Below are 16,130 nucleotides of genomic sequence, written 5' to 3'. Positions count from 1 at the left end.
TGTCCTGTCCCACCCTATATAGCGTCAAAGCAGAGCCAGTCACCGGGTCAGCTGTGGACACAGGTTGGGGCAGAGTCCAAGAAGAGTTTCCTCTTCCACTTGAGGAAAGACACTGCGAGCACATTTCAGTGCCTTTGGAGGAAACTACAAATGGAAAGAGAGGTGAACATTTCAAACTGGACCCCAGGTCAGTCCTGAGACATCGGAGAAGAAAGGGGAGAAGAGTAAGGGATGATGGAGCAGGAGGCTCAGGGGAGGATGGGATTTGCTTGTGTCTGTGGACACAGGCTGAGAATTATTTTCCCCACAATCTTTTCAGATAGAATCAAAGCACTCACCCCAGAGATTTGTCCTGATGCTCCAGGATCCCCTTCCCAACACCGAGAGAAGCTGACAGTGACCCTACAGTAGCAGGGTCATGGGTGAGGCAGGTATGGGATCTGCTATGACTTTAGTGACTTGTAGGTGGTTTTCAGGGCCTCCCGCCGATTAGCCAGGAACACTCCAGGCGGGGCTAGAGGATGCATGAAGGGAGAAGCCAATGTTTGTGCTTGGCTGGAAACATGGGTCTTGCAGGGAACCAGTGGAGGTTTCTGGGCCATCAAGAGCAAGCATGATAAAGCCACATGTGATATTATCAGAATGAAGCGGAAGTTATTGGCCTGTAGAAGGCCACAGTATTTCTCTGATTCACACTGTGACTTTCTTTTAAGAAGTCTCAACCACAAACCCTGTGTTCACAGAGCCTGACTCAGAAGCATCACAGGTGGTCCATGGAAGAAAACAAGGGATATCTGGGAAGCGGGGTCAGAGGGGGGACACTGACTCCTGGTGGAGTCTGGCAGGAACAGCTGCTTCTACTAATTTCTGTGCCCGAGAGAGCAGGCCTGGTCCTCGGTGTTAGCAGGGAGGAAGCAGGACTGTCAGCCACCAGTCTGGCCGGGTGAGGGTGAGGCACGCATTGCGGTAAGGATGTAGCCCCTGTCACCTGGATGAGAAGGAGGAAGATGAGGGACAGGGGAGGAGGAAGGAGAGCCAGAAATGCCCATGGCAGTGAGCAGTGAGGTTACAGTGTCTTCTAAAACCCAAGAGAGCAAGAGCCCCCTGACTACCTCAGAATTGAACCAGCACACAGCCGGGCGTGGTGGCACATGCCTGTAATCCCAGCACTCAGGAGGCTGAGGCAGGAGGATCGAGAAGGAGGAAGATGAGGGACAGGGGAGGAGGAAGGAGAGCCAGAAATGCCCATGGCAGTGAGCAGTGAGGTTACAGTGTCTTCTAAAACCCAAGAGAGCAAGAGCCCCCTGACTACCTCAGAATTGAACCAGCACACAGCCGGGCGTGGTGGCACATGCCTGTAATCCCAGCACTCAGGAGGCTGAGGCAGGAGGATCGCTGGGAGTTTGAGACCAACCTGGGCTACATAGCGAGTTCCAGGTCAGTCTCAACTACATACTGAGACCCTGTCTCAAAAGAACTGAACCAGCACAACTCTGAAAACCCTCCCATAGCCCAGCAGCCACAGGGCCATCATGTCAAATGTCAGAGGGAGGGAACAAGGTGTGGCCTCCAGGAGGGCCAGGGAGTGGCCAGAGGCTCCTGGGACTGCATGCAGTTCGCAGTCTCTGAAGAGCCTCTAGATCACTTAATCATTCAGAACTCTTTACTCCTCCTGTCTTCTACCATAAAACTATTGAGAGTTGCTGTCTGTTGGTGCCCTGTGCTGGTTGTGGGGTCTACTGGAGAGGGAAAGAGCAAAGTCTTCTCCACTATGCTTTAGGGAGTAACACGCAGCACCGCAGGGATCACATCATTCCGCCCAGGAATGGTGCAGACCAGCTGCCTGAGGGGAGTGGCCCGGACACTCCTTGTACTGATTCTGAGTTTTGAGGCAGGTGAATTACTTCCAGAGTAAAGGCTTCTTAATTCCCTGCTTTGCTCTCACCCCAGACCAGACTCTCCCTGAGCTTTGATGCCTTAGAAGCTGTGTTCCGGGGACCCACAGAGGCCTAAAAAGAGTGGAGGAGAGGATGGGGTTGTGGTGTAGACGTACATCTCATGCCTCGGATCTGCCACCATGATCTCTGTGATCCTGATTTAACCTTGTATTTTGTGCCTCAGCCTCCCTGCTAACTATTGTAAAATATTATAACTGGTAAATGGTGTCTGGGCTGCCACGCTATCTTGAGTTACTTTAAAACATTCAGAATCAAATGCCAGTTGATACAGACGTGCCGCCAAGATAAACAGCATCTATTACAGACTGTCCCCGAGAGAGGGGTTCTCAGGCCTGGTCCCTGGTAGACAGGGCCCTGCCAGGAAACTGATTTCCCCTCTGTTCCCGCCTCTGCAGACCCTCATCTCCCTGTAGAAGCTCGTGAGTCCTCCAGGGCAGATGGCTAGCTGGCAGGGAGCCTGACCGTCTGTGTCCTCCCTGCCAAGGCTCAGGTGAAAGGCTGACCCTGACTCAGTGCGGCTGTTGAGGCTGAGTGACCACTTACAGGAGGAGATTTGAGTTCCAGACAGCCTGAAGGTCATTGCTTCTGATCAGCTCTGTCCAGGAGACCCAAAACCATCCCCGGCCACAAGCTCCCCAGGGTCACCCGGGGTCAGGAGCCTGAGCGGCGACTTCCTGAGCTGTTTCTCTGTGAGTATCCCAAGGGACCCCTCAGCCAGGCCCTGACTCAGTCCTGCTAGGTCTTTCTTGGGACTCATGTTCATAGATAGTGTTCTGAGGGTGGAGACGGACCTCCCTGGGCTGAGCTACCCCACAGACCTTCCTCTCTGCAGGGTGGATTTAGGTGAAGGATTCTGATCTATGGAAATGTACTCATTGTGTGTGTCCTGCACTAAATGTTAAATCCCCAAGAGGGGCTGCAAGGCAGAGAGGGTGGTAGGCCGAGCCTGGGTCAGACAGTCCTGACACAGTCGGAGAACACCCTGAGGACAGAGGACACAGACTTCTGGGCCTTTAAACTGCTCCCCATGAAACTCAGGGCTCATTTATTCCTCTGAGGCAGGTGGGACTTACAAAATACTTTTGCTGAGAAAAACAAACAAACAAGCAAAGAAACACTGACTCTTCACTTGAGCTTACAGACACCTAATAAGTAACGAGACACAGAAGAAAGTCTGACCTTCGTTTTGTATCTGTTTAACTCATTACCTGACAACTTTGGGTCAGATCCCTGCTCAGCACGGAGCCAAGCGAAGCACTGAGGGTGTCACTGTCCAGAAGCTGGCAACGCGGTTGACGGGCCCTACATTTTCATACCGTTTCATCCCCTTCAAGACCGAGGCCATCGAGATCAGTGACATTTGCCAAGGTGTGGTGGGGGATGAAGACAAGACAAAGAGATAAAAAAGCGGAGGCCTGGGGGAGCCTTCCTCCTGACAGTGGAAAAGGACTTCCTGGGGAGTGCAGCGCACGTATTTGTAGTGGTAGAGGTAAAGGAAGTGAACGGGGTGCCCGTGATCGGAACAGGGAGAGTGGCTAGGGTCTGCAGGACGTCGTGTCCTCTTCTCAGCTGGGCCTCGCTCCACCTAGGTGCCCTCCCGTCACCTGCTCTCTTCCCGTGAGGCCCCGTCTTGTCCTCTGGAGGAAGCGAACAAGATGCACTTTCCTCATTCCCCTCTGGGCCCTGCCTCACCTGTGGGAGGAGGTGAGTTAGGCCCGACCCTAGTGATCTACAGCGCAGTGCTCCAAGTAGACATTAAACTGCTAATGAGCTCCCAGAGGTCTCCAGCCACTTCCCTAAACCTATGGTTGCCTGGGATTCCAGCAGAGCCTCAACAAAACTGAGACTTCCTTATGCAGAAACCATCGTCTCATGGAGCTCGAGTTGCAGCCCACCCTCATGAGGGCCTCTCACGGAGCCATCTTGAAAGCCAGAACTGAGGCGATCGATGAGACCCCAGCTCACCTCTGCAAATTCCGAAAGGCTGATCTTCCTCTGTGCCAAGGAAGCAGTCTGATCCTGTCCGTCAGAGAGCTGCCCCCTTGAGCTCCTCCAGTTGAAGCCCCTTCCCCATTGTCTCTTACTTTCTAACCCTGCCTAGTTAATCAGCCTGTGCCTCCCACTGCTGCGTCCCTAAATGCTTTTCGGCTGTGATGTCTCAAACCTGTCCAGGGTGAGATGAAGTCCCCATCTTCTCTCTTTTGGGGACCTCCTCAAACCCTGTCTAGTGACAGTCCTGGTACGGCAAGTGGGATTCACCACACCCCACAGCGGACGTAGGGAATCACTCGTGGTGTACATAGAACAGGTCCAGATTCTTCTTGACCACACCCCAATCTGAGTTTACAGTTTGTACAGAGTAGTACCCTGTGTCCTCCTGGGTGAAGTCTGGAATAGCTGGGGTCCATTTGGGTAGGCACCAGGCTAATCTTCTCGGAACTGTCTAATTTTAGTATACATGCTGTCCAAGTACTCCACTTGGGAATACCGTTTCTCTTGAGCTGTATGCAGGCCCTGGAGTGAGTACTTGATGGCTGTTCTTTATGCTGCAACCCAAAGGGGGGAGACAGCCCCTCGCCCTTTGTACCACAGACAGCCATGAGGATTCTCTGGCAGACTGTGGACGAGTAGAACATCCTTGCCTTCTGCAGCATCGAAGGGCACCAATTCAACTGTGAGTTGGGCAGTGGTGGGTGAGTTCCAGACGGTTAAAAGCAAGGTTGAGAGGGAGGACAGAGGAATCCATCAACGGTGAGATCTTCCTATTGGGTGGAAAGATGGGGCTCTGAGTCCTGAGCGGGTGTTTTCTTCCCGCATCCTTGGTGACAAGCGCGTTTGTCTGTGTGTGTCCACTGTAGTGTCAAGGTCAGAAGCACCCAGCCCTCAACACTGGAACGTATTCACTGGGTGTCTGCGTGGCTCACTGCTGGCTGCTCTCAGGTCCTGCTCACGTCCAGGGCATCCTGGGGGAGAGGCCTTCCCTGACCACCTCCCCTAGAGACCCTGCGTCTCTCTCACCTTTCTCCACCCTGTTCATTCCCAGGCTCTCGTCAGCACCTAATCTCGCCTTCCAGATGTCCTTGCTGGTCTGTCTCCCTGCCACTAGGACCAGAGATCTGTGAAGATAGGGACCTGTCTGCCGTCTGTTGGAGCGGAGTCTGGATGAATGAGTGCTCCTGAGGCCCTGCATATCCAGCGGTTTATTTGTCACTTTTTCAGCTTGGTGCCAAAGGACAATGTTCAATGCCCATACTGTGTTTTTTAACCCATGGTGTCTTTATTTGGAGAGTCACCCTGACATAGTTGTGAACATCAGTTTTCAAAATGCAGGGGCCAGTGATGATTGACTTGGACAGAAAACAGTGGTGCTTTTCCTTCCCTTTATCAGTTTTGGCTCCCTGAGAGTTTCCTGTCGCTGAGCTTTCTGTCTCTCTTTCATGTCCTCTCCCCTCAGGCTGCAACAGAAGCCCAGGGCCACCTCTCAAGGTCTGACGTGGAGTTTCCAGCCAGACTCTGTCCTCCCATCCTCCTACCATGGCTCTCTCAAGGAAGCATCGCATCTCACTTGTGAACAGAAGCCCCTGGTGAGTGAAGCTTCTCTTCAGAGAGGGACTGAGGGCGTCTCCGTGGTCTCTGCTGCCTCCCTCAGTGGAGAGGAGCTTCGTCTCCAGAATGGCTCCAGAGCAAGCCTGCTCAGTTGGGTCAGCTCTGGTCCTTCTTCTCTGTGAGCTGTACTCCAGGGCAGGAGTACTTGCGAGGGTCACATGACTGGAGGCAACCTCTCTGTCCCTTCCCTCAGTCCTGCCTTCTGGCCCCTCTTCCCCTTGCCCCCGGTGACCCTTCAGTACTCAGACCACACTTGGAGGAGCAGAGTCAGAGAAAGTAATTGTAACTGGGAGAAGGTTATGAGGGCCAGTGTCGGGGCATCCAGAGCCTTATGTACCAAGCTGGTCTGGGCATCAGCCCCCTGTGAAAGAGTCCTTTAGGCTGAGGCCTAAAGACAGTGGATGCTCCCTCTGGGATGCTGGAGAGGTCAGGAGCTCTCGGAAGAGGGGCGGCCTTCAGCTTGGAGGAGACTGAGGCCAATGGGGGAGCTTGGGGAAAGAGGAAGGCTGTGGTGTGAGGCTGGTCTGGGGAGGCTCCGACCCTGCTGGACACTGCGCCCTGCTCAGGGGTCAGCAGCCCCCAGGAGACGGCAAGCCAGGGGTTGTGCGCCCTCTGGTGGACAGAGAGGGAAGTGTCGATGGCGGTGTCAGGAAATTTTATGCAACATCATCCTTAAGCATTTATCAGATTTACATCTCATTGCAATGATGGGACACATTCTGACTTGAAGTCTCAATGTCTCTCAACCAAACCCTCCTCTAATCTGTCCATGAAATATCACCAGACTCCGATGTGTGGTCTGAAGCTGTGTCTGCAAAACTGGGGTCCAGCCCCACAGGCGTGGGCCTCTGGTGGGCTGTGTGTGTGAGCAGGAGAGGGGAGGACCGGGGTCCCTGAAGCCTCACCTGAGCCAGGGTGCTCAGGTGCACAGGGCTTCATCCCATCCCCTCTTCACACTGTCTCAGAGATGCTGAAATCAGAAGCCTGTTGTGGCACAGCGTTCTGAGCCTCCTCTTCCCTCCCCGGGGCATCTCTGTCCTCTGCACCCTCAGGGCAACTGGGCCTCCCTGTGGTGGGGAAGGTGGTGGATGTGGTGTGGGGGCTGCTTCAGCAGAGAAGCAGGCATCAAGGTCAGAGACACCTGTCACCCTCACAACTACCCACGCCTCTCAGGCATGAACCCCTGGGTCTCTGCCACAATGGGGTCCCTCTGTCTCTGCAGCTCCACCAGCACCAACCGTATTTGAAGGAGATGATTTGGGGCTCCTGTGCTCACCATTCACAACTGTGAGCTAGCCAGATGAGAGGGTCACACTTCTCTCCTCTTTGGAGATATCTGAGGTGTGTCACAGGACAGGTGGCACTGGGTGGGTTGGGGACAGAACAGGTCCTCACCTCTGCCATCTTGTTCCCACCCCGTGGTGTAATCAGCCATACTCGGGTCTGCTACGCCCACCTGGGCTCATGCACCAGAGCCTCACTGTGTTTGGTTGAGACAAATGGTGGAGGCTCTGCTGGAATCCAAGGTAATCATGAGTTTAGGACAATGATCAGAGACCTCTGGGACCTCGTCGGCAGTTTGATGTCCCTGTCTCAGCGTCCTGCTCACTGCTGGTGCTGATGCGCTTCCTCCCCTGCACAGGGAGGCCCAGAGTTCACTTCTGCATGCCTGAGAGAACATATCTAATGCTCTAAGGCTATAGTGACTGAATTATTAGGAACTCAAGGGACTTCTTTTGTCTTCTGACTTATCGTAGGTTTGTTCTTGTTTATTTGCATCTCTGAGAGGTGAAAGCAGATGACATGAGGGAAAATGGTGTCAAGAAGAGTTGTGGCAGGGCCGGGGATTTAGCTCAGTGGTGCCACTGCCTTCCTCGCAAGCGCAAGGTCCTGAGTTCAATTCCTGGTACCCCCCAAAAAAGAAGAGTCTCGGCAATTTGACACCCTCAGGGGTGAAGGAAATACAGATGCTATTGTGTTTGTACACTGAAAAGTGATAGTTTCACTGCTACCCAAGAGCAAATGTTCAAACTTTACATCCGGAGGAGCCCTGTGGAATCAGTGCATGTCTGCAGGTGAAACAGTTATTTGGAATTATGTATTCCCTGAAGTGGTCAGGTTCTCTTTATATTTTATCATCACCACACAGGCCCCACTTGAGCAGGAATTGAAGAAGCTGAAGTCTGCCCCTGCCACTTATTTTATCTCAAGTCCTTTAGTGACTTTGACATCTCAACACAGCCATGAGTTCACACCTAGGTATGCATACCCCTCTCTGGGACACACCCAGGAGACTTCGGGGACTGTGGGTACGAGTGGGACTAGGGCAGGCTGAGCTAGGACATACAAGGCATGTTGTGGCTTATATCTAGAGATCTCCCAAAGCCTCATGAGTTTAAGGTGGGGCTTCGTGGAGGTGGTTAGATCATGAATGTGTGCAACTGGATTTGGGACGTGTGATAACTGGATTAGTCTACTAATTGGTTTACCATGGTTGTGGGTGATGAAATTACTGACGAGGCGGTGACTGAACCTCCGGGTATTTTTGGAGGGGTGGCAGTGTGCTGGGGGATCAAAGCCAGGGCCTTTCATAGGCTGTGCAAGCTCCCGACTACTGAGATAAACGCCAGCCCCTGAACCTCAGGGCCAGAGACACAAGCGTGGTGAGGCTGGGGCCGCCGGCTGTCCACCTCCCGAAGCCACCCTCCAGGTTCAGCAACCTGCCATGCAGGGGGTTGCAGGAGATGTATGGAAGCTCTAATGACAGAAAACGGGTCACAGTAGGTAATTTGGAGGAGACTTGGGCCAGCCCCGTAATAACTTCGTACTGTGCTTTTCTTGCATAGGATGGAAACGGCCGTTTGCTCCCCCCCGCCCCTTCTCATCTGAGACCTCCGAACCCGCGATCCTGAGGCGCCGTCCACGGTGCTGGCCTCTATGGACTTCTGAAGGGCTGGTGAGCTGTGAACTCCCGGTTCTTTATTCCTAACATCTGAGCATTATCACCAGGGAGAAGGAGGGCGGGTGCTAGGGCATGGTGCACCCCGCGACACTTTTTAGGAGCTCGAGGGTGCTGGGGGCAGTGGCAGACACAACAGTCTGGTCACCTGAGTCCAGGTGCCGATGTGTAGTCTTTAGTGAAAGGAGGACAAAATCTCAAGGGCCTCTGCTTACCACAGAGGGAGGAGGGCAGAAGAGTCAAAACAGGAGGGCGGTGTGAGGATGGAGCTGAGCAGAGAGGGGTCCCAGAAGGCCACTCTGTTGGCTTCAAAGATAAAGGAGGGGCAGAGTCCAGGAGGCGGCTGCCAACGGCTGGCAAAGGAAATGGCCCGTTCTGTGGAGCCTCCAGAGAATGCATCCACACTGACTCCTTGGTTTGTGTTGTTCTATCCACTGCATCTGTGGAATCTGTGACAGCTTCAGTAGCAAAAGAACACAGGTGGAGCCCCCTGTCGGACCTATGCACATGCAGGATAGACTCGCGGGAGCTGAATCACAACACTCAGGCAGTGGCAGGATGCGCTCTGAGCTTTAGTGCACGGACCAGCTTGTTTGTGGGAAAGTGGTTCCCGTGTGAGTGAGGCCGTGTGTAGACGTCACCCAGGGACCTGCCCAGGGCCTCAGGGAAGGACTGAGAGCAGCAGCCCAGGTGCGTGGAGGAAATTACAGCTGGGAAATTGCAGCGCAGGGCAGGGCAGGGAGGAGATTTTGGTTCTGTCACCTGGGGGCCCTGGCCGTCTGCCCTGGACAACTGAGTGTGAACAGGAAGCTTGTTCCAGAGAGACCAGGTCAGGGTGTAAAGTGGAAAATGGGGGTGTGCAGGGTGAGGGGCCCTGGGCACCGCCGGGGAGGATCTTGCTCAGGTCCTGAATTTGACTCTGTGTCCTGCTCAGTTACACTGTCAGCCTGTGTCCCCACAGGGGTGAAGTTGTCCTGAGCACTGGTCTTCTGGGCAGAGGAATTCTGTGGCCAAGACGAGCTGCCCTGGGTGCCTGGAGTGTCGGGGTATGGGGAACCATGCCTTGGGTGTTAAGAACAGTTTCTTTGGGAAAGCATGACGCAGTATCTACTTTGTGTTGGATCCCGCAGTAAACGCTGAAGTCAGGGTTTAGTAATTCCTGTGGACAGAGTAAAGAGGCCCCGAGGCCCGCATCCCTCTTGGGTGCAGCCCCTCCTTCCTCTGCACACCAACCCCTGATCCTTCATCACTGCTGTTTCTGGATCTCAAAGCTCAGCTGGATGTTGGGCACGGACAGTGCCAGTCCCCCCTTGGTCCTGTAGGACCAGATTATTCACCGCCCACACTCACTTCATGGATGAGAACGGTTGCTCTGGAGCTGGGGAAGGAAGAAAAACCAAACATCAGGGGACAGGCAGGAAGGTAAGGAAGGTCCTGGAGGCTGAGGCCCACTGAGCAGGTGCGTTGTCATTCACTGTCCTTATTTCGCAGCTCACTCGCATTGCACAGTCAGCCCGAGGGGTCTACTGGAGCTGCCCAGGCAGGAGACTTCACACTGACAGCCCCTTAACAGGGTCTATGCTGGGCCTGCCATGCTCCTGGGACAGCTTCATCTCCTCCGTGAGCCACAGAATCTGGCTAGTGGAGATCCACGGGATGGAGGGTCCAGGGTCGTCTGAGAGGCAGGTCAGGACCACAGAATCCTGTTCTGTGTTACCGATGTGGATAGAGGTTGTGTCACCGGCTCGGCTGACAAACACGAGGGACCATCAGAGGCTGCGACCGGGACCTGGGCCATGCTCGTTCATCAAAGACCTCAGCCAACTTTCAGGGCCCACAGTGAGGTATATAATATAACCTGCAGACAGGAAAGATCCTTTGGGGAGTGGGGTGAAGAACCTAGAAATGAGGGGTCTTGCTCAGGGGTAGACCCCTTGGGTAGCAATGAGGTTCTGGGTTCAATCCCCAGCACTGCAAAACTAAAGCAAGCAAGCATAATCCCAGAAATTAAACAACCTTGTTATCTTTGTTCTGAGCTGTGGCACAGGTTTTCCCTTGGACTAGGCACAAAACCTCCTGGGCTTCTGTCTCCTCACCTATAGAACTATGACAAAGAAAGCCCAGGTCCCTGTGCAGTGACCCCTGACTGGTCCCCTGGACATATCTGTAGAGTCCACGCTAGTGACCTCATCTCAGCTGCAGCATCTTCGTCATCAAGTGGGAAGCCACACCAGACCCTTTTCTAGGGTCTTCCTTGACTTCACACAACACTGGGCCACTGCATCCAGTTGGGAAAGGAGGCCATTATTTTTTAATCCATCCAACCACACCAGCTTTACATCAGAAATGTGACCTCTTTGTTAAAGTTAAAACAGTATAATACAGAACAAGGATGGACCAAACTCATCCTTATGACAGGAACTAGAGAGTTTCCCATTTAATCAGTGTTTGTCTGAAGAAGGTTTTCCTTTTTGGCCTGTGGATTGAAGTCCACGGTGAAGAATATCTCTGGGAGAGGTGGTTACAGTGTTGGCAACAGGCTGGGACACAGTATTCTCGTGAAACTAAGTTTTGTGACACTTCCTATGGGATACAGGGTGGCAGTTATTCCAGGCTGTTTTCATTTCTATTTTATTTTATCTTTTGTAGTACTAGGGATTGACCTAGGGCCTAAGGTTCATCTCCAGATTTTTTTTTTTTTTTCATTTTGAGACGGAGCCTCTCTAAGTCATTAAGTTGCTCAAGCTGGACTCTAGTTTATGGTCTTCCTGCCTCCGCCTCCCAGAATACTGGGATTATAGGAGTGAACCACACACCTGGCTGTACACTGGAGAGGGGTGGGCTGTGGTGAGATATCACTTCAGATCCATCCAATCACAAAGACAGCTACAGCATGTGTCCAAGTGCACAGAAACTGGAACCCCCCTCCCATACTGCTGTGGTAACACAGAATGGTGCAGTTGCTGGGAAACCATCTGGCAGTTTCAGGCTGTTAAGCAGTTACCAAACTATACTCTTGTCCGGGGGCTGTATCCGGGAACCACTGAGTTAAATTCCCGGCCCTACGCTCTCCAGAACATTCGGTCCCCGCCATGGGAACCTTTCTGTCAGGTAACATTTCAAAGTCTTGAGAACCTACATTTTTTTGGGGGGGGGTACCAGGGGTTGAACTCGGGACCTTGAGATTGTAAGGCAGGCGGGTGGCAGCACCACTGAACTAAATCCCAAGCCCCAAGCCCCTACTTCATGTCTTCTAAGACTTGTCCCATACCGGTTCTGGCCGGTGGCTTCCTTAACAGGTAGGGCTGCAGTGCCTTGTGTTGGCGCCACCTGGTGGAGACATGGCATCACCGCAAGTGTGTGGATGGACCCCACCGAAGTAAGCGGACCCCCGTGTGTGATTTTTAAATGTTCTCATTGTCACATATATTTTTTTGGTACCCGGCCCTTGCACTTGCGAGGTAGGCAGCAAAACCATTGAGCCAAATCCCTGGCTCCTCATTGTCATATTTTAAAAATCGCAAAAAAAAAAACAAGTGAAAATCATTTAAAGAATATATATTTTTTTAAAAAAAATATATTTTATTCAACTCAGTGTACTCAACTCAACATGTTATCAACAAAAAGAGTAACTCAGCAACTAGGTGAGACTCTCTCAAATTAAAAAAACATTGCCGGGGATATTTATTCAACTCAGTGTACTCAACATGTTATCAACAAAAAGAGTAACTCAGCAACTTGGTGAGACTCTCTCAAATTAAAAAAACATTGCCGGGGATTTAGCTCAGTGGTTCCGCCGCCTGCCTTGCAAGCGCAAGGACCCGAGTTCAATCCCCGGTACCAAAAAAATAAAAAATTAAAAAAAAAAGAAAATTAAAAAGGACTGGAGATGTAGCTTACTGCAAAGGCCTTCAGTTCAACCCTCAGTACAAAAACAAAAAGGGCAAATGAGTAGTATAGTATTAAATTCATAGAGACACTGAAAGTAGTCATTGCCAGAGGGGTGGGGGGATGGAGGCGTGGAATGGCGAATTATTTATTCATGGGGACAAAGTTTCAGTTTTGCAAGATAAGAGTTCTGAAGGTTGCAGGGGGTGTGGTGGTGGACACCTGTGAGCCCAGCACTTGGGAGGCTGAGGCAGTAGGATCGCTGCAACTTTCATGCCAGCCTAACCTACATAATGAGCCGGAGGCCAACCCGAACTAACTACACAGCAAAACCCTGTCTGAAAAAAACAAAAGTTCTCAAAAAGTGGACGTAACCAAGGTCCCTGAGTGGTACACTTAAAATGGTTACAATGATCGATTTTGTTAAACGTATTTCATCACAATAAAATCTTCACAGACAAATGTAATTTCAGTAGTATTTTATACTGATAAACTGAAAACGTCATTTCAACATGTAATCAATTCTTTTAAATTATTGAGGGGTTTAGCCTCCCTTACCATCCTGGCCTTGGAAATCTGCTGTGTATTTCAGTCACATCACATCTCAATCTGGACTCGCCAATGTTTCAAGTGCTCCCTGGCCACACTGGGCTACGGACAGTGTGGGTCTTCAAGTGCGGGTCTTCAACCGAAGGTGCAGAGATCGACCGGGGTCTCCCGCACAGTAGAGGCTCCCCAGCACCTGCAAACAACTGTGCCACAGCAAGGGGCCAGCATCTGGACACACAGTCTCAGAGAAAGTGCTTGCCAAGGAGCGTGTTGATTCCAAATCTGAATGGACCTGCAAATCTCCCCTCGTTTGCATAAATCTGCATCTCGTGTGCATGAGCATCACCTCAGATCGTCATCTCAAAGTCAGGCAGGCGCCAGGCTGGGCTGGAGGCCCCCCTGTGTCCCTCGTCCTACATTCCCTGGGGCTCTTCGTCCTCGTCCTCTTCTTCCAAGTCGCCACTCTCCGCCTCCTCCTCTTCCAGGATGACCAGCTCCTCCTGAAGGGCCCCCATCTCCAGCCCCAGGCTGCACAGCTGGCCTAGCAGCTGGACATCCAGTCTGCGCAGGTTCCCCTGCCAGGAAGGAGGGCCGTCACGGCGTGCCACCCCGGGGCCAGGGGGTCCTGCGGGACCCGGATGGGAGCGAGTCCCAGCGTGGGTCCCGGCCCCACAGCACCCAGCAGGTCTCCGTCGTGTACCTCGCAGGGTGTCATGACCCTCCCTGTCTTTGCTTCTTGACGTCTTCATCCCGCACTATGTCTCTCCCGTCGGTCTCCGTTCCTTTACGTCCCCGTCTTTCTGTGTCTCTATTTCTGTGTCCCCACTTCTCTGCCCTTGTCCTGTCTCAGGTTCAGTTTGGATCTCTCTCTGTCCCTGCTCTCAACCTCTGACTTCTGTTTGTCCCTCTTTCTGAGTCTCTCTGCCTCTATTCCTGTCTCTCATTCTGGGTCTCTGCCTCTCCTGTCTGTGTCTCTATTGCTCTACTCCTCTTGGTTCCTGTCTTCCAGTCTCTGGCCCTTTCTAGTCTTATTCACTCACACTCATTCATTCATTCTCTCTCGTCCTCGTCTCTGTCCAAACCTCACTCACCAACTCCTGCCAGATCCACAGCAGGCTCTCCCTGGCACCTCCAAGATGCGCCTCCAGGGTTGTGAGGGTCTGGCCAGGGCTCTCCTCTGGAGGGTCCCCCCTCAGGACCCGAGGGGGTGGGCCCAGTCCTGCAGGCTCCAGTCCAGCCTGCTTCAGCTGCAGCCACAGCTCCATAGTCCCAGCCTTGGCCTCCAGGACCAGGAAGTAGCAAGGTCCAGGGTGACCCAGTCCTCTGGGGAGCTGGGGGAGGGCAATGAGGGGACCAGGCAGATGCATCCCAAAGTCCATTCTTCAGTTAGAACCAGCTGGCTGGTTCTGTTTTTTTTTTTTTTCCAACCTCACCCCCTTGTGGAGGCCAAACTCCACCAGCCTTCCTCTTCTCGGGCCTGACCCACACAGGCGCTCAGTGTTTGCATCTGCCTGGCCTCATCTTCCTACCTCCCCGGGGCCCTCCCACACCTCCTGCCCCTTTGCTGAACTCTCTCCACTTGACCTAGGTTTGCCCAAATCCCAGTCCTCCCACCAGTGTCCCTGAGTGTCCGGGCTGCTGGCTACCGTGAAGTGGACAGCTCTGCCGACCCTGGACCTGTCACAACTATTAGCAATGTCAGGGCGGCCCTGCTGCCAGTCTCCCTCCGCCCCTCTAAAGCCCACCATGTTACCATCCCTGGGTAAGCCAATGGCTCCCAAGGTCCTGACCCCATCGTGAGCTCCAGCCCCCAACTCAGCAGCTCTAAGGGCCTGACTCAGACATCTCAAAGTCACCTGGTCAGAACGGAACTCTCAGTCAGGACCTACTCTCCCAGACTCATTTCCTGCTGGCACCATAAGAAACTACCACAATCTTGTGGCTTAAAACAAAAGTTATCCTTGTACATACAGTTCTGGAGGTCAGAAGTCTAATTTAGGTGCACAAGGCTAGTTCCTTTTGTTGGCTGTAGGGAGAAACCTATTTCCCAGTCTTTCCAAGCTTCTAGAGGTCACCTGCTTTCCTTAGCTCATGGCCCCTTTCTGAGGTCACTCTGTCATTCAGTCCCCTACTGAACCTGACCCTCCAGCCTCCCTGTGATTACACTGGCCCTACACAATTACCCATGATAATCTTCTTACCTCGAGATTTTTAACGTCATCACATATGTAAAAGCCCCTTTTACCATACGAAAGTAACGGGTCACGGGTTCCAGGGACCTGGATACCTGGAGGGGGTCCTTCATCCTACTGTCCCTGCTCTACCGAACCTGCAGCTTCCGGAATTCCTTCTGCAGCTTCCGGAATTCCGACATCTCCGCAAGTGACAACAGGATCCTATTAGTTCCTGCAGCTGTTGATTCGACCTTCAAAATAGATCCAGAAGCGGACTACTTCTCGCTGTTGTCACTGCCCACCCAGTTCCAGTTCATCTCACCTGGACTATCGCAGTAGCCTCTCGGCCGGTCCCCTGCATCCACCCTTGTCCCCTAAGATTCGTTCTTCACCTGGCAGAAATTATCTTTTCAAAATGTAGATCAGATATTGACACGCTCCTCTTCCCCCTGGGAACAGACTAAAATCCTACACAGTCAGCCCCGGCCCGCCTCTCTGAACCGGCCCCGCACTTCGCTCCGCAAGCCGGCTGCCTCTTAGGGCCTTTGCAGAAACTGTTACCTCCGCCCGGGACTCTTCCCCCAGAAGTGGATGCCTGTTTCCTTATCATTCGTGTCCACTTCTGTGTCACCTCTTCAGAGAAGCTTTGCTGATGACTCTACGCCTACGCCCCATCGTTCCCTGTTACAGTGCCTGTTTTTATCTACTTCTAATCTAACCCTTCCTGAAGTTATCTTGTTTATTCACTTGTTCCTTATCCATCTTCTCCCGGCCTGGCAAGTTGACTCCCTGAGCGACAGCTGGCTCTGTCCTGCTCCCCAGGGTAACCTCAGCATCCAGAACAGTGCCCGTCACCCCTTGGCAGTCAACATCTGCGGAATGAATAAATAATTCCATCCAAAGACTTCACTCTCCAAGTGAGCTAGGCACGAATTCCAAACTGAAGCCAAGGCTCTACTATATCAGTCTTCGCCTCTGAGAGACATGGAGAGGGAG

At 52.6% G+C, this 16,130-nt stretch overlaps 2 protein-coding genes across 8 annotated transcripts in view; one reads left to right on the top strand and one right to left on the bottom strand.

Annotated features, from left to right (window-relative positions):
• The window catches only part of Dmac2 (distal membrane arm assembly complex 2), a 163,345-nt gene that overhangs the window by 137,488 nt on the left and 9,727 nt on the right, over nt 1–16,130 (top strand). For 2 of the 7 annotated variants that reach the window (XM_033765810.1, XM_033765812.1), the window contains exons 2-5: nt 5,413–5,542; nt 8,411–8,520; nt 9,485–10,367; nt 11,823–11,902. In XM_033765810.1, the coding sequence (XP_033621701.1) occupies nt 11,888–11,902 (15 nt within the window). In that variant the 5' untranslated portion in view covers nt 5,413–5,542; nt 8,411–8,520; nt 9,485–10,367; nt 11,823–11,887. Of the gene's footprint in view, nt 1–2,459; nt 2,648–5,330; nt 5,543–7,713; nt 7,824–8,410; nt 8,521–9,484; nt 10,368–11,822; nt 11,903–16,130 lie in introns of those variants that run through there. The other 5 variants (XM_033765811.1, XM_010623325.3, XM_033765813.1 and 2 more) reach the window with 5 other exon arrangements.
• Erich4 (glutamate rich 4) lies at nt 12,876–14,891 on the bottom strand. The gene is made up of 2 exons (XM_010623327.3): nt 14,052–14,891; nt 12,876–13,535 (listed from the first exon to the last, which is right to left on the bottom strand). Exons 1-2 carry the CDS (start codon nt 14,337–14,339, stop codon nt 13,374–13,376), a joined length of 450 nt encoding a protein of 149 aa, XP_010621629.1. The 5' UTR covers nt 14,340–14,891; the 3' UTR covers nt 12,876–13,373.

This window comes from Fukomys damarensis, unplaced genomic scaffold (genome assembly GCF_012274545.1).
Source record: "Fukomys damarensis isolate Sample0158 unplaced genomic scaffold, DMR_v1.0_HiC HiC_scaffold_19, whole genome shotgun sequence".
Lineage (NCBI taxonomy): Eukaryota > Metazoa > Chordata > Mammalia > Rodentia > Bathyergidae > Fukomys > Fukomys damarensis.
Note: the sequence above shows the minus strand (reverse complement) of the source record. Positions and strands in the feature narration are given on the sequence as shown.